General features: G+C 39.3%; 3 protein-coding genes across 15 annotated transcripts in view; 2 read left to right on the forward strand and 1 right to left on the reverse strand.

Annotated features, from left to right (window-relative positions):
• The window catches only part of ATP2C1 (ATPase secretory pathway Ca2+ transporting 1), a 165,584-nt gene extending 157,711 nt beyond the window's left edge, over positions 1 to 7,873 (forward strand). For 9 of the 11 annotated variants that reach the window (XM_010335812.2, XM_003925085.4, XM_003925086.3 and 6 more), the window contains one exon: positions 7,350 to 7,873. In XM_010335812.2, the coding sequence (XP_010334114.1) occupies positions 7,350 to 7,445 (96 nt within the window). In that variant the 3' untranslated portion in view covers positions 7,446 to 7,873. Of the gene's footprint in view, positions 1 to 2,519; positions 2,580 to 7,349 lie in introns of all 11 variants that reach the window. The other 2 variants (XM_010335813.2, XM_010335814.2) reach the window with 1 other exon arrangement.
• Positions 5,157 to 17,766, reverse strand: ASTE1 (asteroid homolog 1). Its single transcript, XM_010335818.3, has 7 exons — positions 17,478 to 17,766; positions 16,474 to 16,596; positions 15,002 to 16,328; positions 9,676 to 9,886; positions 8,157 to 8,216; positions 7,342 to 7,537; positions 5,157 to 5,678 (listed from the first exon to the last, which is right to left on the reverse strand). The coding sequence occupies exons 3-5, from the start codon at positions 16,301 to 16,303 to the stop codon at positions 8,167 to 8,169; spliced, it is 1,563 nt and encodes a 520-aa protein (XP_010334120.1). The 5' UTR covers positions 16,304 to 16,328; positions 16,474 to 16,596; positions 17,478 to 17,766; the 3' UTR covers positions 5,157 to 5,678; positions 7,342 to 7,537; positions 8,157 to 8,166.
• A 3-nt stretch (positions 17,767 to 17,769) lies between these two features.
• NEK11 (NIMA related kinase 11) overlaps positions 17,770 to 27,383 on the forward strand; it is a 292,126-nt gene continuing 282,512 nt past the window's right edge. For 2 of the 3 annotated variants that reach the window (XM_039480351.2, XM_039480352.2), the window contains exons 1-2: positions 17,770 to 17,962; positions 20,311 to 20,484. In XM_039480351.2, coding sequence (XP_039336285.1) covers positions 17,901 to 17,962; positions 20,311 to 20,484 — 236 coding nt within the window. In that variant the 5' untranslated portion in view covers positions 17,770 to 17,900. Of the gene's footprint in view, positions 18,175 to 20,310; positions 20,485 to 27,383 lie in introns of all 3 variants that reach the window. The other variant, XM_010335819.3, reaches the window with a different exon arrangement.

A 27,383-nucleotide genomic window follows, 5' to 3' on the forward strand; every position in this document is an offset into this window, starting at 1 on the left:
ATCTAGCCCTTTGTAGAAAAAGTTTGCGTACTCATTAAGATATTCAAAAAAAGGAAAATAGGCCTGTGCTTTGCATTCAGTGAACCGAAAAAGAAGTGGCATCAATTTTCTCTACCCTCCAATCTCCCAAAGGTGTATTCTCACTGGAATAGATGCACTTGGTAGCCAATTTGATGTCAGTAACTACTCTGAGTCTCCACCAAGGCTCCCATGTAGTGAAAGTCAGTGTCTCAGACTGTTGTTAGAACATGATCAACCAGAAAGACATGCCAGCTGTTCATCAGTCCCATCTCATTATCAAGACTTCTTCTTATAGCAGGTGGAGTATTGTGATTTGCTGTCCCATCTTAAATGTGCTTCCCTTCTCTCTCTCTCTGCTCACCCATGTTTTTTATCCATGTGAAGCAGTCTGCTCCTGTCTGGTTGATGGGCTCACTCCTGCCCTCTGGGATGCACAAGAGAAGTAGAGGTTTCCCTCCTATTGGTTGTACAAACCCAGAGAAATAAACTTAATCCGAATAGGCCAAAGGATATTACCTTGCGTAGAGAAGACATATCCGAATAGGCCAAAGGATATTACCTTGCTTAGAGAAGACATTTAGTAATAGTAGAAACCAAAATATCGTAACAGCTCAGGCTTAGGGGAAAAATAAACTCACTAATTCATTTTCTCAGAACATCCTAAACCAAAACATACTTGCATAGTCCCCACAGATACCAAATGTTGACTATGTGCATTTATACATAAATACTAAAATATATTTATATTTTGAGAGAAAGACATAGCTATTTTAATCAAATAAATGGAATATTATCAAGAGTAGCAGGAATAGAAGAGATTGAATGTGCATTGCAACATGTTCATTTTTAATTTGATTTCTCTCCCTAAAAACAGAATCCAGTGAAAGTAACTGGAAATACTTCTTTCATGTATTATTCATTTATTTCTCCCATTTTAACAGACTGGTATATGGCCTGGTGCAGTCATGCTTTTTGAATTTTAAAACTTTCTTCCTCAACATGAAGTGCTCATCTTAAAATTTTTATAGCTGGATGGACTTGAATTTAGCATTATTCACACCTCTGGAAAGAAATCCAAAAGCACCTTATCCTGTATGGCTCAGAAAGCTGTTGCTGAAAGTAGGGTGGCATGTTTTTAATACATTTGTCCAAGAGTAGTAGTTAATCTCAAATTGGTACAGGATGCAGCATCGCTTTCAGCTGTGATGACTGAAATGTGTCATTAAACGGCATTATGAGATAAATACCAAGTACCCCACATCTATCTCACTGAAAATACAATGTCACATTTTGAGTCAAGCACTACTGAAAGTTTATTCTTTTATGGAAATGAACTTTTTTCTTCTAATCTTGGTAGTGACTGCTTTCTAAGTGTTGGTCAGATTCATGGTATGCCAGCCAGCCAAACAGCATGTGGTAGAAAGCAGCACCCAGTGAAATCGGGCAACCTTGCTAGGGAGAAAACTGGGTTTGGTCTCCTTAGGATTATGGAGTGGTTATGGTTATGGTTATGGTTATGGTTATGGTTATGGTTATGGTTATGGTTATAACCAGGGCCAAGTTAATAACCCTGGTAGTTGAAGGAAGAGGAAATTCCTAGGAAATGGTAATATCTGTTCTTCACCTTTTTCTGTCTTTAAACATGCCACAGGCTCTTTCAAACTGAGCTTTAAAAACACTATAGAAGATGCTTTGAAAATAGGAAAAGGGGCTGAAGGGGGATACAGGTACTCACATGGGGATAATTCCTTCTAGTCTTTTTTTCATTCTTTTCTGAGGTTGAGCTTGGCTGCCCATTGAAATTCTCTTGGTAGTTTTCTACCCTTTCCAGTGTGGCTACTGCTGGAGTTGCTGTAACATTCTCACATTCCGGCCCATCTCCCGTCACCATATTTGATAGTGTTGATCTCCTTTGCCTCTGCAAAATTCTGCTCTTACCTGTGGCAACTCTGGTCTCACATTGTCTTAATCTTTATGCTACTTAACACACTCATCCACATTCCTTGCTTTGCTCTGGTTTTTCATGTGTGAATATAACAATGGCTGTCACTTAAAACACATTTTTAGTATCAGGCACTATGCTAAGTAACTTAAAAATGCATGCTATTTTATCCTTTACACAATAATTTGAACTATTATAATCCTTATTTTGCAGGTAGAGCAACTGAGGCATAGTCATTGATTTATTTCCTTTTGAACACAAAAGAGAAAAAGATAATTCTAAAGCCTTTTTAGCTATGGTCTTTATCTTCTGAAATTCGAATTCAAATGCTAAAAAGTTAACGTGAATTCTTTTCCCATCATCAAATGGCATGAAAGACCTGTGATTCTATTTACAGGATGTATATTAAACTTTCAAGGTCCAGGTGTCTCAAAAAGTGCTTGTACAAAATAGACTTCAAGTATAATTTTATCACCATTAAATACAGAAGATGATTAGATTGTAGTAAAAGTTTTCCTGTCTCTCTAGCTTTATCTCTAAAATTTATTCATTTTAGCTGTCCAGAGTTCCTTTTGTTACTTGAGCTGCTAATTGAAGATGATTTCCAAAGCCTAAGGTGAGATTTCATTTGTTAAAACTGAATTAGAAAGAGCAGGACCTAATCACTTGATTGCAAGACAGACAACTAGATTTTGGAAAGGGAATATGGGATTATAACATTCTTCTTCTATACAGGTGTTCCTAATGTATATCTGATCTGAAATTTAAAATTCCTATTATTTAAAGCCAGGCCAAAAGCCAGGTCCGAGAATCTTCCTGTGATCTATCCTCTCCTCATCCTGGTGACTGCTGTCTCCTTATTGTAGCATTCAGTCTGTACTTTGCCATTTTGCATCTGACAGCTGCTTTATATAATGGTAAAAACCATAGTTTCTTTTTCACCAACCTAATAAAATGTTCTCTTGTCATTTCATTATGTGTTGTCTCCCAAGCAGCTTAAACAAAAATGACTTCTGCAGGGAGTTCAGTGTTATGTCATAATTCTTCGGTGAACCACCTTACATACTCCTGTGAAGTGCCTGTGACCTCTCATCTAATACATGTAGAAGAAGATATATACCAGGGTCAAGGGACATTATTAGACTTTGACTCCTTTACTGCAAGGCTTGATAATTTCAATTGAATTGTCCTGAGTGCCATGGTTAGAGAAGGGAACCTGACATTACTTTTGCTGGAGGAGGACACTTTTAATGAAAGAAAAACATGATAAATGTAATTCCGTGGTTTTTAAGAAGCAGTGTTGATGATAATCCAGGAAATGGAACATTCATATTAATATAATTTCTAGATTAGCTTCAAACTCCATGAATCAAGGTAGAGAGGATTTTGGTATAACAAAGATCTTATTTTTTTTTTTTGACACCGAGTCTTGTGTCACCCAGGCTGGAGTACAGTGGTGCAATCTCGGCTCACTGCAGCCTCAGTCTCCCGGGTTCAAGTGATTCTCCTACCTCAGCCTCCTGAGTAGCTGGGACTACAGGTGCCCACCATGATGCCCGGCTAATTTTTGTATTTTTAGTAGAGACGGGGTTTCATCATGTTGGCCAAGCTGGTCTTGAACTCCTGACCTCCTATGATCCGCCCACCTCAGCCTTCCAAAGTGCTGGTATTACAGGTGTGAGCCACCGTGCCCAGCCCTGGTCTTACATGTTTATAGTCCCCACAGGATACATTATTGTCCAGTAACATTTCTTCTCAAAAATAGATGTACTTGACTGTTCTTTTCTTGATTCTTCTGGGAAATAACTATCTCTTTGGAGACAGTTGTTAGATTATAAAAATAACCTTACTAAGGAACTCCCATGCAGTCCTCCAAAAATATTAATTTCCTGATTTCAAGAACGCTTATTTAACAAAGTTGTTTTTAGGGTTGAACCCTCTAGCAAATGATGTGTTTCACCTTTTGTAAATGGAGAACCAGTCAGCGGTTGGCAGGTGTGTGTTTGACACTGGCTAATGCTGGGCTTACTATTCTAAGAGCATGGTACTTCTCAGAAAGTAAAGAGAATTGTTTATCAGATATTAGGAACCATACCCAGGCCTGCTCAAAATGGCAGCTTTAAAGCCACCTTTAGGGCTCTTCCTGATGGAATCTACCAGTGGGAGACTACAGAAGGAAGAACACAATTTGTATGAATACAAGTAAAATTAAGGTTAAGTGTATTTTCGGATCTTGCCCAGTGCATTCATTCTACTTGCTATTTTTTAAGTTCTTATTTGGAACTGGCTGGCACCTTCGCAAATCTTTGGGTATTTGTAATTTTAGCAGCCTCTATTTGGCAGTATTTTCCAGAGCAGTACCTTTTAAACTTTTTCACTATAGTCCACAGTAAGGAGTAATATTTTACATAATCACCTAATATATGATATGTATATCTGTTATTTTCCATTCTAATTTTTTCATTAAAAAAATGCTGGGTATGACTCATTAAATAACATCTCATTAATGGGCCAAAACACATAGTATAAAGAGGGCATAGATTCTGGTATTGCTACATATATCTATGATAGTTTCACTTCTCACTGTTTCCTCCTTTTCTAGGTCTAGCAGCTCAGGATGCTGTTTCTTATTTGGCAGGGACCTTTAGTTTCAACTTCTGCTTTAAAACTTGGAGTGTACCTAAAGTGCTCTTCAATGCTGTTATGGTCCCACTGACTTAAGTACTTACTTTCAGTAGAGACAGTTTTCTGTCTGGAATCCTCACTTATACCTTTCATTGCCCAGATTTCACACTAAAGTACAAAGAGGAAACTGTTCTTAAAAATTTTTGAAACGGTAGTCAGCTGCTACTTAAAGGAAATAACTGAGTGGGACTTCTACTCTTTCTGAAAATGTAGCTGGCTAAATTGCTTCCATTTAAAGGGTACAGACCAGGCGTCCCCAAACTACAGCCCGCGGGCCACATGTCGCCCCCTGAGGCCATTTATCCGGCCCCCCGCCACACTTCAGGAAGGGGTACCTCTTTCATTGGTGGTCAGTGAGAGGAGCGCAGTATGTGGCGGCCCTCCAACGGTCTGAGGGCCCTCGTGTAAAAAGTTCGGGGACGCCTGGTACAGACTGTTACCATTCACTTACTAAAATGGAACTTAAGAAGTATAAACAGGCTTTCAAACATATTTAGAAATACAGAAGTTTCTTAAATCAGGTCATATTTATTAAAAGCACAATACAAAATGTCTTGGAATTCAGATTATCTATCTATTGTGATGTTTATTCCTGAATAGGTTAGTCCTAAAGAAAAAGTTAATTGTTTCAAAGGAGGTACCAGAAGAATTTTAAGTAAGGATTATATTAAATATATCTAGTTTGATGCAAACTGAGTTTTATTCAACGTCGGAGGCCTCACTATGTTCCTCTAAGTTTTCAACCATTAACAACCCAAACCGGTTGCTTCCCTCGTACCAACACTTGCTGTGTGCAGTGGTTCTCTCTCTGTTCTTAGAACAGCTGGTATCCTGTTTCTTCTGCCTTTTTTTTTTCGAATTTGATTTACCTTTCGGTAGGAATATTTCAGCGGGGGCATATGACCTTGTGGCATTGAATAGATGTTCATAAAGTTGCTTAGCCTCAGGACACATGCTCAAGAGACTTTCTACAGAGGTCGATGCTAGCAGTTGTTGGCATAGTCCGTGCACCAGGCTTCCACTGTACAGTCTGTTGAACAAAGGGAGAAAAAGTATGTTGTTAAAGAACTAATTCAGTGCAACAGGATAACTATCATTAACATAGCTTCAACAGATGCATCTAAACAATCAGAGCTCTTACTGCCCTGTAATATTATTGAAACTACTTAGGAATAATCTTTTCTTTGAAGGAAGGAACTGAGCCATTACGACAAAGATTCTAAATTACATGATGAATGCTTAGTGGTTTTGCAGCTAGCCCCAGGCTAAGCAGGCATCTTTAACACTTTAAAGAAAAGAAATTTAAAAGAACCCTGATAAACCAAACAGTTCCTTAGAATATGAGAAAATTTAATGGCATCATTTGCAAGTTCATTCACTGGGACTAAAAACCTACTTCACAAGAAGATGGGATTAATTGGAATCCACAAGTTTAATATATTACTTATGGACAAAGCTGATAAGGCTGGTACTTTATCAATGATGGTTTGGAACCATTATTTAATCAGCGTAAAAATCTCTGTAAAAAGCTTTGGTTATGCTGAGATTCAAGAACAGTCCTGCTGTTTAAATCATTATTAAGAGAGCTGTTTGTTTGGTTTTGCATTTCCTGTTTTGTTTTAAAAGGATTTGTAGTAACTAAAGAGGATCCATTCAAGAATGACCTTAAATTATTAAACAAAAGAAATAAAGAATCCACAGGTCAAAGGCCAATTAGTGTTATTTGGGTTAGCTCAGATACAAGGCTCAGAGATGTATCAACAACACTGTTTACTGCTGGAGGCTTTCTACCTTGAAACATATGAAGTCCCACCATATTTTGTATGCCTCCATAGATCCTCATTCAAAGTACTAAAGGCATTGGGGCTACAACAGTGAATAAAATAGACAAGTCCCTGCCCCGTAGAGTTTATATCTGAGTGGAGAGAGACAAAACATTATCTCCTTTTTATCTTAATCTCTCTCTGGTACCTCCGGGATGGACAGTTATCAAGATGTCCAATCCATTGATCCTATCAACTCTTCTCACTGTTGTCATTTCTTTTTATCATACCCAGCTTAAACTCCACAGACATTATAATTACTGGTGGCACAAAGATTCAATTCCCTTAATGTCTTTCTTGCCTGGCAAAGCAAACATCCTATGTGAAGTTCACTTGGGCATCTACTCATCATCCCACTTAGAATGAAACCTCCATTAGAGCAAAGACTTTGTTGTTGTCCCTACGTGCTAGCACAGGGTAGGCATTTAATAAATATGTGAATGAGTAAGCAATATGACAGGTGGTAAGAAATGATGTTACAAAATACAGTAACAGGACTAGAGTGAAGGAGGGTAGACAGTATGTCTCACTAGGGTGGGTTCTCAGAAAAAGGCTCTCCAATGTGACATTTAAAGACCAAGAGGAAAGGAGTGAGTTAAATCCTACCAACAATTACCTCCCCTCCCCCATATATTAATGTTTTACTTAAAGGAACTGATTTTTAAAAATTGAATTATGGAAACATTCTTTGGGAATATGGAAATAATTTAATATTTTTCCTGGTTCCAGCTCTTCAGCTATAACTGACTCAAAATCAATTACACTAAGATTAGTTTTTTTAAAGTAACTTTGTTGCTTTAAATGTAAGTGAAAGTACTATATTTACTTTTCTGTGCTTCCATCTGAACTAAAGTTTCCCATGGTGCTTACCGAGTTAGGTCTGGCTCTGGCAGAGGAGTGGACAGCAGCTGGTTGAGATACAGCCCCATCTGGAGACAGGACTGCCACTGACAGAAGACGTGAGCTGTGTCTAAGTCCAGTCTCGTGCCCAGCCGTGTCTGCGCCTTCACTCTCTGGAACTCTTCATACAACATCTTAGCACCATCCTCCTGCAGCTCTCCCTTACCTAAAGAATGAACGAACCCAAGGGCAGTGTTTCCAAAAGCACTGTAACAGCTTGTAATTTTCTCCACATACACTACAAATTCCATAAAGAAAAGAAATCAATTTAAAAAACTAAGATGTTTTTCCTTTCTGGCTTCATAAATGCCTTGCTGTATAAATTGAAATACTGATACTGAACTGTCTTTTTAATGGTGATGAACTAACTTTATTCAACTCACGAGAATTTACTTTTTCCCTGAAATAAGATCTCTTCCACCTCACATAAACATGTCTGCATCTGAACTGTCTAAACCCTACATCTGTGTCTATGAAAAATACAAATGACTATTAAATTTCATTCTCTTTACTGTTCTCTTTCAACAAAACTCCCATGCTGTAGTGCATTTGTGTTAAAGAAACAGCCCGTGTGTTCAAAGCACATTTTGACCTCTATGTTTTATGGGAGAATTTGGCAAATAATCAGCCTCTTTTCATAGCAGAAGATAAGGGGCAAGAAGCAACAATCCTAGGAAATAAGGAATGTTGCTTGTGTTTAGCTGTAAGTTTCTACCTGTTTGTTTGGGCAGCGGTGCACAAAGTAACATCTGGACCAATCTGAAAACAATAAAAAGGAGGCCCACCTTTTACCAACTAGCGAGCAGCAAGGCACTGAGCCTGCCCGGGTACGGGGTCCACGTTTCCTAAAAGAAAAGAAACAGACCCTTGACATGTCCCTGCTGTTGGACTCGGGTAAAAACTTAGTAGGCTTGTGCTCTGAGAGCGTTCTTATACTGTATTTATTATTCAATCAGTGGAAATACCCTAAACCTGTGTTCATAAAGCAGCAGTGGGCCGTAACTGATCGGTTTTGTGTTAAGTTGGCTGTTGTGTACCAACAGTCCTTCTGACAGCTGCTGTCAAGCTTGAGCCTTAATACTTGGGAAACAGAGGAGTCCATCCTGTTTCATTCGTTAACTTATTCTTGTAAAATACTAAACTACAGAGTAGCACTATCTAATAAAACTTTCTGCAGTGCTGTCTAATACAGTAGGCTAGCCTATAGCCATATGTGACTACCTGACACTTGAAGTGTGGCTAGTGTGACTGAGAAGCTGAATTTTTAATTTAAATGGAATTTAACTTGAGCCATGTGTTGCTAGTAGCTATACCATATTAGATAGTATAGTACTATTCTAGAGTATAATTATTATACATGTTTGTACAGTATTATAGCATTTATAATCTTTCAAGAGGATGTTACATTAGAGTATTTAAAGTGTCCCAGTGCTTCAGCATTTACTTCACCTGGTATTATATGCAGATGAACTTGCCTCAATGTACTTCTCTAGTAGGAAGAGAAATTGCTGGCCGGGTGCGGAGGCTCACCCCTGTAATCCCAGCACTTTGGGAGGCTGAGGTGGGTGGATCACGGGGTCAGGAGTTCAATACCAGCCTGACCAAGATGGTGAAACCCCATCTCTACTAAAAATACAAAATTTAGCCGGGTGTGGTGGCAGGCGTCTGTAATCCCAGCTACTCGGGAGGCTGAGGCAGGAGAATCGCTTCAACCCAAGTGGCAGAGGTTGCAATGAGCCTAGATTACACCATTGCACTTCAGCCTGGACGACAGAGTAAGCCTCTGTCTCGAAAAAAAGAGAAATTACTATTTCTGCCATCACTACTTATATACTAATTGAAACTTAAAGAAAAAGGAACAAAAAGATGTATAGGCAAGAATGTCTGCAGTGGTTGTAGGTATTTAGAAGTTTCACTTGTGGGCGAGTTTCTCGTGATGCCATTGCTGCTGTGCTCATAATGGGATAGGGAACGTGCAATACAAAATGCAACTGGCAAAATACACTGTCACACTTCACAAGTTAAAGCAGTAGGTGCCACAAAGCAGATGGGAGTTGGCGGTATCCCAACACATCTCACTGCTGTACACTTAGATTCAAGCCCTCCAGCATTTAACATTTTAAAATGTTAAAAAAAAATATTTACCAACGAATGAATGATATATTGGTACCTCTACTTCTAAGTTCTAATATAATTAATGGAAGTAAATAATCCAAGAATACTTTTTTGTTTTGTGTAAACTCTTGAGTAAACAGTTTGCAAGCAACATGCAACAATATATTCCTGGAATTTCCAGTTACCTACCAGGGCTGTTGATTATGGTCATCAAGGGCCCCACTAGCATTGCCAGCAGTAAGGATTGTAGATGATGTAGCTTTGCTTTGCTGTCCGTGTGCTGCAACCAGTAGCAACTGACGGCAATGGGCAACTTCAGTGAAGCAGGGATTGGCTCCAGGACGGTCTGTTTCACCTTCAGGGTTTCTAACAGAAGCATCTGCCGTCTCCTCAAGGAGAGCTGAAAATACACGCCAAGCATCCTGCAAGTTACTTTGGGAAATGTCCTTTTCTTTTTCTCCATAGCATGAAGAGATTTAATGCAGATGACACTTCTGTGTCAGCTGTTAAAACTTATCTTGTGGGGGGAAAGAAAAATCAGCCACACTCAAAAAACACTTAGAACATTACTAAGATGCTTTATAAACATGGTTGGTTGAATGGTGTACTGCCTACTCCTACACAAGCTTTGCTTACGTCATTCTGTCCTCTGCTGAGCATCTTCAGTGCACGTGTCACCTGGGAAGCTTGTTAAAAATTCAGTCCTCAGGCTCTACTCCATAAGTTTTGATTCACTATAATCTGAGGGAGAGCCCAGGAATATGCATTTTAACTAACAGCCCCAGAAGGGACCTTACAGGTCATGCACTCATAGGACTATTAAAAGGGCATCTTCTGGGGGACTTTATAATCAAACTTTGAGAAAAAAAAAAAAAAAAAAAAAAAAAACAAACTTGTATTTCTAGGGTCTGCACACAGCCAGAAACTGCTTTCTGGAAAGATGAGATGGTGGTACATTTCTCAGCATGTAACGTCTAGTTAGTAGAAAGCATGGTTGACAGCTGAGACTAGAGATGCTAACCTGAAACAAAACATATCATAAATGACAAAATAGTTTTATCATAACGCATGAAAACTTTAAATAGTATGATTACTTCTAAATACTGCTTTTAGTAATATTGTGATAAAAATTTTAAAACTAAGAAATACACAAAGTGCTTTATAGTATAACCAGTCACCCCTACTCGAAGTAGTTTTAACTACTTAAAATAGAAACAACTCTCGGAGTCTCGCTGTGTCACCCAGGCTGGAGTGCACTGGTGTGATCTTGGCTCACTGCAACCTCCCCCTCCCAGGTTCAAACGATTCTCCTGCCTCAGCCTCCTGAGTAGCTGAGATTACAGGTATGTGCCACCACACCTAGCTAACTTTTGTATTTTTAGTAGAGCCGGGGTTTCACCATGTTGGTCAGGCTGGTCTCAAACTGCTGACCTCATGATCCACCTGCCTCAGCCTCCCAAAGTGCTGGGATTACAGGTGTAAGCCATCGCGCCCAGCCCGGAAACTGAACTCTTAAACTGGTTTTCAAAATGCACTAAGTAGAGCTAAGAAAATACACCAATTCTTTTCTGATATATAATATTGAAGTTACTGAATTACAGAGCCAAGTTACAACTTTTCATAACCAACACGGCCTGGGCTTTGACTTCAGAGATGTTCTGCCCTGCACTAACCCTATGGCCTTGGTTGAAAGGTTTCCAACCTTTATTCTACAGTCTTAGCTGTCAAATGGTCATTATAATGACTTGCACAAGATGTTTCATCAAACCCAGCAGTTCTCAGTCCCTTCCAAAAGGGCAAGTACTCAATTCATAGCCCTTAAAGTTAGTTAGGTTTTATCCCATGTGACAACTCCTTTGCTTCTTCCCCAGAGGGAGCGAAAGCACAAGCCTGCAGAAGCAGCTGCCCAGAGAGGCAGTGATGCCCAGAGAGACTGGTGTTGGCTGCCTCACTCCCTAAGAATGATTCACTTCTGTGTCTCCTTATGATTATCTTCCTATTGGTTAACTTGAGTGCTGCTCTGTCCATTGCCATAACCAAAATGAAACCCTATCCTATGTCGTTATTGTGGGAATTAAATGAGAGACTGAAGTTTTTATTAACAGCTGCCTAAAGCAGATAATGTATTAAAACATGATGTTAAAAACAAAATGGATAGGTAGTATCACAAAGTTTCTATACTTGTACCTGCATTTGTGTTTGGAATCACAATATTACCTGATACATTTTTAATTTTCATGGGCCAATTAGAACCATTAGCACTGAGCTAAATTCAGAATTGATTTGTTTATGCCGAGAGAAAGCTGGGTGATAGCACAGCACGGACAGTGAACTAAAATTCACCCTATTTTGAATCCAGGTAAATGATGAGAACACTTAAGTCATCTCCACTTAGCAAGGAATGTAACAGCTTGCTAAACTCATTGATTTGGTTGGATTTCCATATGGGGGAAAAAGTGTCCTGATCCCTATTTCATACCATACGCATACACAAAAAATCAATTCTAGATAAGTTACAGATCTAAATGCTAAATGTGAATGGCAAAAAAACATTTTCATGACCCTGGAGGAGGCAATTTCTTAAGCAGTTCACAAAAGTGGTAACCATAAATAATAAAAATTGAAATTACAGTATATTAAGAACGTCTGTTCATCAAAACATACTAAAGAGTGAATAAACAATGGGAGAGACTATTCACAATGCGATTTGACAAAGGACCCATATATGGTAATAAAAATGAGCAAAAAACTGTACAGAAACTTCACCTAACAGAGTATCAAATGGCCAGCGAACACATGGAAATGGAGAATTGGAAAGAACCCAAATGCTCATAAGCTGTACAATGGAAAGAAAAATGCTCATAAGTGTAAAATGGTAATATATCAAAATAGAATAATGTTACAGCAACGGGAAATGAATGATCAGCTACTCACAGCAATGTTACTGAATCTCAGGTGGAATAAACGCAGATGAAAGAATTCATTTCTAAAGTAAAAATTCAGCTAAAACTATTCCGTGTTGTTAAACGTCACGATAGCAATTATAGGGAGTTGCAGAGTGAGTGACTGGAACCAGACATTTGGGTAACCTAGGGTGGTGATTATTCATCTGGATGCTCTTTGCATGGATGTATAGACCTTGCCAAAATGTATCAAGCTGTACAATAATTTGTGCACTTTACTATGTTTATACACAGGAGGCATTAATTGCAAAGGAACAAGATGAAACTTTAGGGGTTATGGATACATTCATTATTTTAATTGTAGGATGACTTCACAGATACAGACATGTCAAAACTCATCAAAGTGCATACTTTATGTGCACCTCGCTGTAAATTACTTATTTTCTCAGTAAAGCCATTAAAAAGTTTTTAATCTTCTCCAACATCACCATTTATGTTTGAGTTTTAGAAATGTAACTTCAGCAAAACATTAAGAATGTAGCAAACAAATTTTTTTTGGTGTGGGTAAAATATTAGTAAATCTCTTGCTCGAGAATTAGACCTATGCTCCACTTTCTAGTTTTGTACCCCTGGAAATGTGCTAAAGGTAGATTGTCAGTTGTGTTACCAAGAATTATAAAAATGACTTATAAAATTGCATTTAACCTTAAACTATAAATAAATGAACTATAAACATCTGATGGGGATACCGTATCTTGGGGACAGCATGTCTTGGGCTCCCCTGAGTGTAGTGTGCTGTAAGTAGGATGTCCTTTGCAGGGACCTAGCTATGTTTATGGAATTACTATAAGAAAGACTGGATCCTACAGAGAAGGAGGTTTTTAAGCCAGTGAAACCTTTTTTTTTTCCCCTTTAACAGATATATAATTCATATGTCATAAAAGTCAACCTTGTAAAGTATACAATTTAGTGGGTTTAGTGTATATATATATATTTTAGAGACAGGGTCTTGCTCAACAGACAGCACAATCATAGCTCATATCCAGGCTTGACTTCCTGGGTTCAAGCAATCCTCCCACCTCAGCCTCTTGAGTAACTGAGTCTATTGGCCTGTACCACCATGCCTGGCATTTTTTTTTTTTTTTTTTTTTTTGTAGAGACAGATTCTTGTGTTGCCCAGGATGGTCTTGAACTACTAGCCTCAAGTGATCCTCCCACCTTGGCCTCCCAAAGTGCTGGGCTTACAGGCCTGAGCCACCATGCCTTGGTTTAGTATACTTATAAATGTGTACAGCCATCACTAATTCCAAAACATTTTCTTCACCGTCCCTGAAAAGAAACCCTGGGGGCTTAACAGTCACCCCTCAATGCCAAGAAGGCTCTTGCACTCATTCGCTATGAAGTTCATCTCCTGCCGGAGACGTGACTGATGGGGAGGCTAAGAGGCTAGTTCCTGGTCAACTGTATAGGCCAGGGATTCGCACTACTGACATTTTGGGCTAGAGATTCTTTGTTACAGGGTACTTTCCTGAGTACTGTAAGACCTACAGATTGTAAAATTTAGCAGCATCTTTGGCCTCTCCCCACTAGATACCAAGAGCAACCACCACCCCTTCTACTCTCTAGGTAGTGACAATAAAAATGTCTCCAGGCGTTGCCAAATGTCCTCTGGGGGACAGAATCACCAATGGTGGTAAACCTTTGGTGTAGAGTGGTAACAGTGCTGGGAGAACTCTGACAGAAAAGGCAGGCCTGGCCTAAACCTGCTGGTAAGCTGTGGCGGCTGTCTTACATCCTTGAGTAGACTGGTGCCACGTGTGGCCTGTGAGTCTTAGGAGACTGAGTATTTCAGTGGATCTAAGGAAACTCCCTAATGGGCACTGCAATTTTTTAAAAGTTATCTGTATTTAATTTGTAAATCTAGTTTTTTTTATCAGCATAGTTTTATATCTATTTGTAATTTTAACTATGTTTATATAATATAAAAAGACAACACTGGGATCCATGAGAATTTTTTTGTCCTTGAAAAGGTGACTGGTCTGAGTGTTACTTAGGTTTAAGCAACACTGAGTTAGGCTAAGAGTCATGTTTTCAGTATCAAACTAAGCAAATAACCATAATGACACAAAAACCTATTTTTAAAAAGGTCTTCATTAATAAAAGTTAAAAAATTAGACCTTAGTATCAGTACTAACCTTATTTGAAATCTGATATAGTCTGAGATGTGATGCCTATGACCAGTGTCTATACACACTTTTTTTTTTTTTGCAGTTCAGAATTTTTTTTCCAGCCATGTAACTCCATTCTACTGATAGCTAGTGATAATATAGTAGTAATAATAATATAGTAGTAATAACTGGGAAGATAACACAGACTACTGTAGCACAATGGAAATGGTAGATTTAGAGCTGAAAGAGCTGGGTTTGAGTCCTAGCACTGACACACTCCGGCTAAGAGATTACCTAGTTCACTCAAGTTCTTGATTTCTTAGCTATGAAATGACAGCAAGATAGCACTGAACCTCATCAGTCTGTTATAGTAAGAGAGATAATATACAAGACAGCACTTTGTAACCTGTAAAGTGCTTTACAAAAAGTATTACAAATACTTACCTCAGTCAATTTGCTTAAGTCAGAATGATCTTTGGGCAGTTCTACTGCATCAACGATTGAGGTTTTGATATTTTTATTAATCCTTTCCACTTCACTGAAAGCTAGAGGCCGAGAAGGCAACGCATTCCCGGATGTCTTTTCCAGACGTGGTGAAGCATTTAAAAGAAGCCCATAGATGATCTGCCTGATGGGCCGAGATAATCTGTGGGCATTTGGTTGCTGCATGTTTTCCACCTGTGTGTGAAGAATGGTCCGTTTTAAGACCAAAGCATCACTGATGAAAGGCGACAGCTGGCCTTTAGCTAAAGCCACTAGTACCCATTCTGGTAAACCAAGATGCAAGGCATCTGGACAGACGTAAGTACCATACTGGAAGAAGTCATGCAGCTTCACCTGGGACTGCTGGTATTCTTCCATGGAACAGCAGAGAAGTTCCTTAACATTTTCTCGATCCTTTTTTGGGAGGCATTTCAGAACATTATCTAGTGCTTCGGTAGGGTTGGCAAAATGAGACAACCAATTCAGAAGTCCCAGGACTCGGTGGTGTCTCCTCCCTTTAGAACTGGTAGCTCCAAGAGGAAGACGTGCTTTACTTAAGAATGTCTCCATGATAGGTAGATTAATATGGTCATTTCCACATAGCACCGCAAAGAGAGGTAAAAGATCTTTATTCATATTGCTGAAGTGATGGCAGAACGCATCAAGGGAAAAGCATTTGGCAGGGATATAGTTTCGTGTGCCCTTAATAGTGTTCATATTTCTCCACTGAAAGCTATTCAATGGGCAAAACCCAGTTTTCAAGTCAAAAATGCAGAAGTCACTATCTGACGATAACACAGGGCAATTCCAATGGTTAGCAAGTGTCATGATGTCCCGATCCGCTTCTGAAAAGCACTGGACAAAAGGGACCCGCAGCTTGATCAAAACCTGTATGAATACTTCCCGGATGAGTAAAGGGCACACATACCCACTCCCACCAACAGAAAGGGAATGGGCCGTCTGGATCTTCTCTCTAGCTCTGTCCTTTATAGTTGCAAGCTTTTTATCTGAAATGTCACATCCTCCATCTAATATAACATATGGGCATATATTACAAGCAAATAGTGATTCAAAGAAGTTTTGTACTACATCTGCAAAGGAATCATAGTCCCCTCCACGCCGGAGCTCCAAGTTCGAAGTGAAGCAAAGACGGTGGAAAAGAGCATAGCCATCAATGACAATTTTTGTGTCCCGCAACTTCAAACCAGTGAAGAACTCATTACTATGATCTTCCACAAAACTCATTAGTCCTCGGATACCCATGATGACAGTCTAAAGAATTAATCGCCTGTTTAAAACAACAGAAGGCGTTTTCAGTTAATGCTGGTTAAGGGGCACCAAGTCATTGCTTCCAGCACCATTAAATCAATAGCAAATGTTATGAAGTGCTCTTTAGACATAGAAGATAGATGTCAGTATCCATGAATTCTTACCTAGATCCTCAAGCAATGTTAGCTGTGTGCCTTTTCTTTCTCCTTTGCTTTCTGTTACAAGGCACAAACTCAGGGGTTTCATGGGTTGTGATCTTTGGATGGTGACAGAGGCTGCTGCTAATTCTAAAGAAAAATCAGTTAAAGTCCATTACTGGCACAGCAATATAGAAGTTCTGTGGACTGTGATTCTGAAGTAGACAACAGTCAACATCTTAAAACGCAGAGTTGTGGGGTCAAAGTAAAAAGTCCTAAGCTATAAAAATGATAGAATTATTCATTTCAAAATTACAGCGCATTTGGACGTCAGTAACGTAAGATGTGTAGGACCTATCACAGGGATCAAGTTTTTATTTTTTATTGACAGTCACGGACCTTCTTTCAGGCTTTGGGCTTGAAAAACCACAGTTTTTTGGTATAAGGAAAACTGCTTTGTGCCTCTAGGAACCCCTCTATCCAGTTACACTCCTAACCACGGCGCTTTTCATCATCTTATTTTGCATATCTGGCCCAGTCACTCTTCCTTCTCTGGCTAACTTAACTCACAGGATCAGTATTGATGGTTTTTCTTTTGTTGCCTCGGGCTTCAATATGGTGCGGCACGATACTGTTACTATTACTTAAAATCATGACATTTTGTCGGTCATAAACTTTTTGCAATAATTTCGATTTTTAGAGATAGTGCATTAAAACGTATCTCGATTCTTGAATTTTATTGGGATCCATTTACATTTTACAATTACCTCACCCTAGTCTGTATCTCAGAACCTTATCCTGTATAGTACTTATTTTTTTTTTGCAAGACAGTCTTGCAAAGCGTTCATAAGCAGAGGCCCTGTCAACGTGTTCTATGCAAATTACAGGGCCTTGCACGCAGTTCAACAAATGCTAGCTGCCTAGGGGAAAGGCGGGCAAAAGGTTTGACCTAAGTCTGCAAACACAGGCCTTCATACCCCGTGCCACCTCGGCCCTCCCCACCCGCCGCCCGGACCTGCAGCAGAGCCCACCTGCTCTGCCCTCCCAGAGGAGCAGCTCCTCCATCCGAAGCCCGACTCGTTGCTGCATGTGAGAGTCCCGGCGCCACAGCGGGAACAGGAAGTCTCTTAGTGTGACGTCTTGGGAAGTACAGTTCCGTGAAGCCGGTGGCTCCAGACTGCGCCAAGGGGCAGGTGCTGTTGGGCCCGGAGGCGCTAAGAAGCTAAAGGGGGCTGGGACAGGCGTTCCGAAATGGCTGCTGTCAGACTAGAGAGGCTTCTGCCGGTCCTTCTCTCCTTCCTCCGTCTCACTTTCTCCACTTCCGCATTGGTGCCGCCTCGCCCCGACTTCCCAGTATGCCCCGCGCAGTCTCCCGGGCGACGGTGCCAAACAGCGGTAGCTCGCGGTGTCTGACGCTCGGTGGGTGCGGTTGCCCCTAGCTTGAGGCCTGCCGGATGACCGGCAAGGCTTGGGCTGGCCCCGGGCGCCGCCGCTCCTCTGACCACAACAGGGAAAGGTAAAGAGAGCTGTACTCTTCGGGGCTCGCCGGGCTCCCCTGCGAGGGGGAAGGTGATGGTTGCAGCCTTCCCAGGCTGGGTTCCGAAGCTCTAGGACTCCATGGCTGCGATCTCCTCCCTGTCCTGGACACCTTATCTCCGGGTCTACTCCAGTCTCGGGGCTCCTCAATAAACGTTAATGCGCTTTGCGAAAATGCCAATGTTTAAAAAGGTGAAGAAGCAAGAAATTGTTCGTTTTACCTTAAGATTAAGGGTTATCTTTAAGATTTCTACTTGAGCAGAACCTGGTGACAAATTGTCTTCCTGTTATTACCTGGGAAGATAACGACTGGTTTTCATCTTGTGATAACGACTCCCCCTTTGGTTGTCTTTTGCACCCAACCAGATGCGTTTCACCGAGAAGGGGTAGTTTGCATAAGGTGGTAACTTTCTCCAAGTTCCCGTCTAGCTTTCTTAACCAACATTTTTTCCCTCCTTTGGACGTCAGTGGATCTGCTGAACACTTAGTTGCCCTAACAAGGTTTATTAAACACCTAGTATATGCCAGGCATTATGCCGGGCATTGGGGATGCAGAGATAAAGGAGATGTGTTCTCAGTGCCCAAGTTCATTCACAAACCTCGAGGGGGATGGTGTTGTCAAGTGAACAGATAGTTCTAGAATCTAGACAGTGCGACACATTCTTGGGTAGGTCTGTGGTTGCACAGAGGAGACTAGTGGATGGATGGCCTAAAACTGGACTGGGATGCGGGGGCAGGGCTGAGTCTGTGAAGTTGGGCGGAGGGAACCTAGTTGCAGAGTATTCTGCAGCCTGGGCCAGACTGCTTAAGCACTGCTGGGTTTAGACTGTCCTTGACAAATAGGAGCAGCCAGAAGTGAACCTCGCATAACTATTCTGTCCGTCCCTAAAGGAAACCTTAATCTCATCTTTAAAATGAGAATTACTGAGTGACCCAAAGGACCCTTTTCAGTTGGAAAGACTTATTTGAACAGCTTCGTATGGCCAGATGGCATCACTTTTATAACAGTGAAGGGGAAGCAAACAAAAGGTACAGAGGCCTGTTCTCTGGTTGTTTTTTCAACAGATTTTATTAACATGTTTTTGGAAGGGGGGAAGAAAAAAGCTGGTAATATCTCACTGGTATCAGTTACAACTTAACTGATTACATTTTTAAGAAGGAAAATGTTGTAAATGAGCATTTACCAATATTTTGAGGGTTTTTGTGGTTAATTGCTCTCATAGTTTTTGTGGTTAACTGACACCACCATGTAAAGCCCATTGGCCATCCTTAAAACAATAGGTTTTTGTCTTCTAGGTTTTGAATTGTTGAATGTGAAAACCTAACTCCAATGTGTAGACAATTTTCAATTTAAAATTGTACTTCTATATAGATTTTTTTAAAAGCACACTTTTCATGATAGCTATGAAAACATTTAACATTCTGATGAAATGAAAGTGACTTGACTTTGTATCTACACATACGAAACAGTCCTGCCTCTCATAACTGCCACATCTCATAGCTTCCTGAGGAATTACAGATTATCTGTAACATTTATATTCCACTGACATTAAAGGCAATTTTAGGTTTAAATTGAATTTGTAACTCTTCCTGTTTTTAATCCAGAGAGATTGTACACAATGTGTACAATAACAAAATCAGAAACTAGGTTAGAATTTGCTAAGCATGGGAAAAAATTCCCTCTGAATCATTCTCCCTCTTTGTAACTATTCTAATAAATGCAAAAACTGTGGTTTAACATCTACAGAAAAAAAGGAAATCTAAAGGAAACAGCATCTGATAATTCGTGGTTTAATCCTCTTTGTAAACCAAAGTAACCATAAGGTGGGAAGAGGGCATTGCAAAAAGGTGGATGCAGATATCTAGATTTAAGGAAGTGATAATGCTCTTTTATTTTGATTATTTTATAAGTAGGTGGGGAGTATAAATCTTAAATAAATGAAGAGATTATTGATTGTAAAACAGATATACATCCCAGAAATTTGTAGAAAGGTGGCTGTAATTCAGTTCTGCCAAATTTCAATGTACAAAGGGAGGCTCTTCCTGTGAAAGACTGCCTTCTACTAGAATCTGTGGTATCTCTACCTTTTAACATTTTTCTTTCAAGTCGTTAACCAATATGGTGTCATTCAGTCAGTCTGCTGATCAAGGTGCAGATATCACTGTCGAAACTTACACTTTGTCTTAGGAATCATCTAGCATCTTTTAGACCTGATCTTTGAACTTTTCATCTTTAAGGCATTGACCAACACTGGATGAATCTGACCATTTCTTAGGAGAGCTGAATGTTGTTTCTATAAACGAATGAACCAATTCTCTCTTGTTTAGAGCAATGCTGAAATTCCAAGAGGCAGCTAAGTGTGTGAGTGGATCAACAGCCATTTCCACTTATCCAAACACCTTGATTGCGAGAAGATATGTGCTTCAACAGAAACTTGGCAGTGGAAGTTTTGGAACTGTCTATCTGGTTTCAGACAAGAAAGCCAAAGAAGGAGAGGAACTGTAAGTAAAAATTCTTCTTACGAATCTTGAGTAGGTTGCTTTTTGTTTGCAGGTCTTAGCTGATTAAGAACATGAAGCAGGCCAGGCGTGGTGGCTCATGCTTATAATCCCAGCACTTTGGGAGGCCAAGGTGGGTGGATCACTTGAGGTCAGGAGTTCAAGACCAGCCTGGCCAACATGGTGAAACCCTGTCTCTACTAAAAATACAAAAATTAGCCAAGCAGGGTGGTGCATGCCTGTAATCTCAGCTGTTGGGGAGGCTGAGGCACAAGAATCACTTAAACCCTGGAGGTGGAGGTTACAGTGAGCCGAGATCCACTGTACTGCAGCCTGGATGACAGAGCAAGACTCTGTTTAAAAAACAAAAAAAGCACGGAGCAATGTCCACTTTGCTCTTTATATTACAGCAAGTATTTTGTAAAGATAGGAATGCTCCCTGATTAATCTTTCATACTAGGTTTAAAGACATTTTAGCAGGTGAATAAAGTATCCAAATTACTTAGAGAAGGGAAATGGGATAGATTATGTGAAAATAAGATGTTTGGCCATGCCACAGTCAATAACAGTATTGCTTCCACTTAACTTGACTGGAACTTCTTGAGTGAGAAAATAAGAATTGTTCATAATGACTATTTTTAGAAATGTTACAAAACGCAAATAAACAGTTATTCACATTTGAGATGAATAGGGTATTAATTTTCTTTAGGCTTTCCATGGGAGAGATTTTCAAATTCCGTTTAATCTGAGAAAGCCCTCAGATTAAATACTTAAACCAAATGGGCACACCCATTGAAAATTAGCTTATATTGATGACCCCCTTGTTACCCCTCTCTTTTGATTATGATCAGACCCTATACACTTCCATACTAGAGAACAACTCTTAAAAGACAGTACCTCCTTTACAGATAAACCTGCATTTTTGGCATAAAGTTTTTTTAAAAGTTTGCTGCAGTGGAAAGAAAGTTGGAATTGAAGTTAGGATAAGAAACTTGCATATCACAAATACGGGTGGAAGAGAAAGCAGAAGGAAGAATGATCCAAGATATCAGCCCTTAACCCCAGAAGACCACATTTTCATCCCATAATATATTGTTTTCTTCAGAGGTTTTAAGGCTACTCTAACTTCTTCCAGCTTTTGTCCACTGGATATTTAAGAATGGATTTAAAATCAGTGTGATAAACACTTTTCTACATCTTCTTATGTACTAGGAATTGTAAAGTTAAATGTTAGTGATGTTACTACTTTGTTTTAAAAATCAACCTTTTAGATGGTCTTTGTCCAGAATTTTTAAAAGTTGCAATTACCTAGAATTTCTAGTTTTTAGTCAATTTCTACACGAGGAATGATAAAAGAGCTGGCATTTTTCTGAGGTCCTTAGAACATGCATTATGACTCCTAACTGAGAAGGATTTTTTCCCTATCATCCTAGAGGTACTCTTCTAGCCATTTAGAATAGGATGATAAATTTCTGACAATTACTAGAGAGCCTTTATGGAAACATTGAGAGTGAGACCTAAACCAGCTCAATACTTCTAAAAGCTACGCTGACAGATCATACTCAATTTTGGTTTCTTCAACTAATGAGGAATGTGAAAAATTTTAAGATGATTCACAGAAGAACTAAAAAGTCTATTAAAACGATGTTAAATAAAATGTATGAAAATCAGACTTGAAACCCTAGACTTGAGATAATGAATGAATGGAGACAGTGTGTTTGTAGTCAGTGGGGAGGAGAGAGAGAGGGAGAGAGAGAATGAGAGAGAAACAGTGGTGCTGGGGCTGGTTGGTTGGTTAGTGATTTGTTAGTGATCTTTCTTGTACCTGAACAAATCTTAAAACACGTGACTAGAGCTGAAGATGGCAGACAGAGTCTATGTTTGTGGAACGAATCTAATGGTGAGGATAACGGACAAAAATCATTTGGCACCAGAAGGTCTAGTCCAGAATCTCTGGGAAAGGAATCATTCATCATTAGAATCTAAAACGTATTGCATACTGGCCACATTTGGCTTTCAGATGTGTTTTGTTCCACCTGGGTAATGTTTCTTTAGTAGTTAGTTTTGTTATTTATTTATTTATTTATTTATTGAGATGGAGCCTGTTACCCAGGCTGGAGTGCAGTGGCACGATCTTGGCTCACTACAACCTCCACCTCCCAGGTTCAAGTGATTCTCCCGCCTCAGCCTCCCATGTAGCTGACATTACAGGTGTGCACTACCACATCTGGCTAACTTTTGTATTTTTAGTACAGACAGGGTTTCACCATGTTGGCCAGGCTGATCTTGAACTCTTGACCTCAGGTAATCCTCCTGCCTCAGCCTCCCAAAGTACTAGGATTACAGGCATGGGCCACTGCACCCAGCCAGGAGTCAGTATTTTAAAATGAGGAGCTCATACAAATCAAGCATTTCCTTTTCTCTAGGGAAAAAAAAAAAAAAAGATTTGGCAATGTTTGCTTACATGAGTGCCTATGTAGCCACAATGGGCTGCTAAAGCTAAGTAATAGCTACTCCTTTAGACAAATTCTATATTCTCCAGTTAGCCACATTCCTACCTCTCCTCACTCTCTCTTGCATACATCTGTATCACCTTTCCACTACCTACTGACCTTTGTAGACATTTGCTTTTGGAATCATTTGCCAAAATCAGAAAGAGTACAAATGTGACTACTCACAAAATGGTGTCATTGTTAAAATCCCAGCTTTGTATATAAACAAGTCAGGGAGTAAAGCCAGCCCTGTTCTTAATGTGATGTCTAGATTATGCACATTCTAATCTGAGCTTTGGTTTTCTCATCTTTAAAATGGGTATAATACTTCATAGGATTGTAATAAGAATAGAATATCTGCCTATTCATGTAAGATTTAGACATCACATTGCCTTGCTCATAATTATCCTTCAAAAACAGCACAGATTCACCTTAATCATAAATAATGCAAGTTAAAGGAATAATCAAAGGAAGCCTAACAAAACTAGCTAATTACCACCCAATTACTGCAACTGGATACTTCTAATAAATGGAAGGTTGTTTTTTTTTTTTTTTGGAATTACTTTTAAGTGAGAAAAATCTCCCAAATCAAGCAATCTGAAACCAGGCATGTAATTTTAAAAATGTATTCAAGGGTGTTTCTTGAGATTGTAACAATTCTGTTGTCATCTTTTATGTCTCTATGGCTGTTCAAAATAAATTGGTTCTCAGAATGTGAACCTTTTAGCTAAGATATCAACTCATCAGTGATTGTTATGTTTAGTACATATATGGAGGCAGGAAACTAAACTTTTGTGTGTGTGTGTGTGTGTGTGCGCGTGTGAGTGTGTGTGCGTGTTGATACTTCAACCTTTAGTTTGTGAGCAAAGCTTGTTATTAGCACTAATCGTTGTCCAAGCAATTTGACTAGATAAGGTTTTAAATTCTGCTTTACATACTAGACCACAAACATGGGGAATTGGCTAATGTTAATGGTCTAAATGCTGTTCCCTTAACGCGTCAGAATACATCTGACTTCCCTTTTTGTTTTGCAGATACACCCCTAACTTTTTGAGCTCATAAGGAAAATATTAGACTATCCCTTGGTATCAGTGTTAAAGTAATGACTAGGGTAGACCATAAAGTCTGTAGGACTTATGACTAGTTCCTATGAAATACAGATTCATTATATGCATTTCTAGATTTAATCAAAGAACTTGACAAAAGGGAACAGCTGTATGTACATGGTACTTAACTTTTCCATCAAACTGTTGCAATTTACCATTTTGCCACTTGGGGGCATCACTCTACCATTGACATTTTGCATGTTAGGTGACCTTTAATTACAAGGTAAATGCCATATTCCTTTACATTTTTTATTGACTTTCTGAATTAGCTATGAGATTAAAATAGAGGCTACAGACATTACATTTGCTTGATGCATGTTTGGAGAGTTTTCTTTTTGGAATAAATATCTGGCATCCCTTCATTATCACAGTAGAATAAAATTAAAATGCATAGTGAATGAGATAGAGGTTTTTCCTTTATTATGCATCACGAAATTCATAAAACAATATTTGAGAATATTTTCTTTCATAATTTTAGACACTATGCTCTGATTATGTTGTCATAGTCCTGAAAACATTTTGCTAGTTCTTATTCATTTTATTTTATAGTGTTGTTAAGTTGTCAAAGTAACTTTTTAAAAAAATCAAACCCAAAAGATTTCATCAGCCAAGAAATTACTTTGGCCCCTAACATTAGCATAGTGCACGTAATTTAATAGAAAATAGATGTTAAGGAAATAGGTTTACCCTAAAATGCATGATTAAACTTGTAATTAATCATGGCCACAGCCTCAATGAATTTCAACATTCATCTTATCAGCATAAAATGTTGGTTATAATGATTTTTTAAAATTTATCACATTTAAGATACATTGATCTTACTATGCAGAGTTGATTTTCTGTTAGTCTGTTTTAGTCTGTCAGCTATTAAGTATTTAATACAATTTGAATATTAAACCTTCACTTTGGCTCAGCACGAGAGAGGAAACAAGCAGCAGGAGAGAAGGCCTGGCCCTCAGGTGCTTCCAGTCTGGAAGATTAAATCAATACACATAAAACAACTAGTATACGGTGCAAGACAATGCTTGAATATCCGTGTGGCTGGTTGCACTCAGAGATGTTGGCGTGGCCACTGCCTGACTCCCTTTCTAGCTCAATATGGTAATTACCTTACTTTGTTTCTGCGTGCTATCTAATTTATTTGTATTTTCCCCTTGGTCTTATCAATGTATATATCCAAACATTTTTCCCCTTAACTGTGATCCTACACCTTGGTCTTTGCCTAAATATGGGGAAAATGGTAAAAACATGGAAATGCTTTGTCTCTGCAGAAGGCATTTTTTTCCTCCATCAATCTCATATGTCTGCCTGAGATGAGGATCAGAAGTTGAATAGGTAAAGGCCTATAAGTCCTTAAAGAAATGGCCTTCAGGTCCAGCTTCTTGCCTCCTCAGAGAGCTCCTGGGTTTATATTAAAGTAGGTTTTTTAAAGTCCTAGCAGGCTGATTTCCCACCCAGCTATGGAAACAAAATGGAGGATAGGGGGTCAAGAGTTGATGCTAGAATGAGTCATACTGACAACAGAGGGGAGTGGTCTTTGACCATAAGAGTAAGGGAGGTAGAAAGTAAGAAAAAGATAATTTAAAAAACCCCCAAAGCCCAAACAATCTGGGTCCATTGTTGCAAAGCTCTCCATATCCCAGTTTCTACTCCTAGAAATCTCTGATTGTAAAGTTCTCCATATTCTAGTTTCTACTCATAGAAATCTCAGACATATAGCCCTCTTCCAAAGTACTGTATTGAGATAGAACCACACTGACTGGCATGATGTCAAAAGGGCTCAGGGTCTTTAAAGGACTAAACCATAGTTGAGTCACCACACTGGGATCCAGGCCTTAGCTTTTCATACCAATATACCCAGAGATGATCAGTCTTGGAGAGGAGTTTATGCTAACAAAATCCAAACCAGATAGATCTATAAACCATGATGCCACTTCTTAATCTGGTACCTAGGATGAACAGTAAGTACCTCCTCCTTTTTTGTACCCTCCCACCATTTTCTGGTAGTTCTGGAGAAGCTGAATATCTAATCAGAAGTGAAAATATAAACAAAACAAGCCAGTGGAATAATTGGAAAAGTACTTGCTTAAACCAGGTAAAGAGTCTCTTCTAAGAACTTGACAAAATGGAACAACTGTATCTAGATTCTAAGTGGCTATTATTGTGGAAGCCCTGAGGCCTGGTGTTAACCTACCAAATAGCTCTGGACGCACACCCATGCAATTATTCTTAGGGTACTTCCTTTCCCAATATTGAAAGTAATGTGTATACATTTTACAAAAAGTTCAAGTGTGCATAAAGAAGCAGTAAGATAATCTATAATCCCGCCATCCAACTTGTGGCCTTTTACATCATATGCATTGACAAATGTTCAGTCTTTAAGGAAACATGCCATTGGTCCCAATGGTTGTCTCCGAAATGGGAGATAGGAAGAGAAGGAAAATTCACTTTTCACTGAACCCTTGCTGTGTTTGGAATTTTCTATCATGTGCAAGACTAAAACAAAACACAACCCACAAAATCAAGTGAAAAACCTCACATATTCATTCAACAAATACTGGTCACCATTTACTGCTAACCTGGAGCTTGAGTCTGGTGCAGTGATTCTTAGCCTTGGCCAAACAGTGGAATCACAATATTTAAAAAGTACAGATGCTTGAGTGATACTGCAGTGAATTCAGTTTGGCCTGGGGTATGACCAAGGATTTTTTGAGAGCTTCCAGGTGATTCAGATGCGTCAATAGACTTGAAATATCTGGTCTGGAGATTAAAACTCTGCTTATAGGCTGGGCATGGTGCTAATCCCAGCACTTTGGGAGGCCGAGGCAGGCAGATCACGAGGTCAGGAGTTTATCAGCCTGACCAAGATGGTAAAACCCTGTCTCTACTAAAAATTAAAAAAAAAAAAAAAAAAGAATTTAGCCAGGCATGGTGGTGTGTGCATGTAATCCCACCTACTCAGGAGGCCGAGGCAGGAGAATCACCTGAACCCATGAGGTAGAGGCTGTTAGTGAGCCAGGATTGTGCCACTGCACTCCAGCCTGAGCGGAAAAAAAACAAAAAACAAAAAACAAAAAAACAAAGCTTACATAATCATAGATAATTATAGCTGCAATAACTTGTGAAAGAAAAATCTTGGTTCTTGTGAGGTACAATAGACTTATATATGCTTGCAGGATGGAAGGTCGAGTGGGGCAAAACTTCCCTGAGAACTGTCAGCTGAAATCCGAAGAATTACTAAGAAGTAGCCAGCGATTTTCAGAATTTATTGAGCTTCAGAATTGTCTGGAGAGCTTAGTAAAAC

The sequence above is a fragment of the Saimiri boliviensis genome, chromosome 9, assembly GCF_048565385.1.
Source record: "Saimiri boliviensis isolate mSaiBol1 chromosome 9, mSaiBol1.pri, whole genome shotgun sequence".
Taxonomy (NCBI): Eukaryota; Metazoa; Chordata; class Mammalia; order Primates; family Cebidae; genus Saimiri; species Saimiri boliviensis.

Coding starts and splice junctions, on each gene's coding strand:
- ASTE1 (XM_010335818.3), bottom strand. CDS start 16,303: ATGGGTATCCGAGGACTAATGAGTTTTGTGGAAGATCATAGTAATGAG. Junction 9,887..15,001: donor ACTTAAGCAAATTGACTGAG/GTAAGTATTTGT, acceptor GTGTATTTTCAG/CTCTCCTTGAGGAGACGGCA. Junction 8,217..9,675: donor GACCATAATCAACAGCCCTG/GTAGGTAACTGG, acceptor CTTTTCTTTTAG/GAAACGTGGACCCCGTACCC.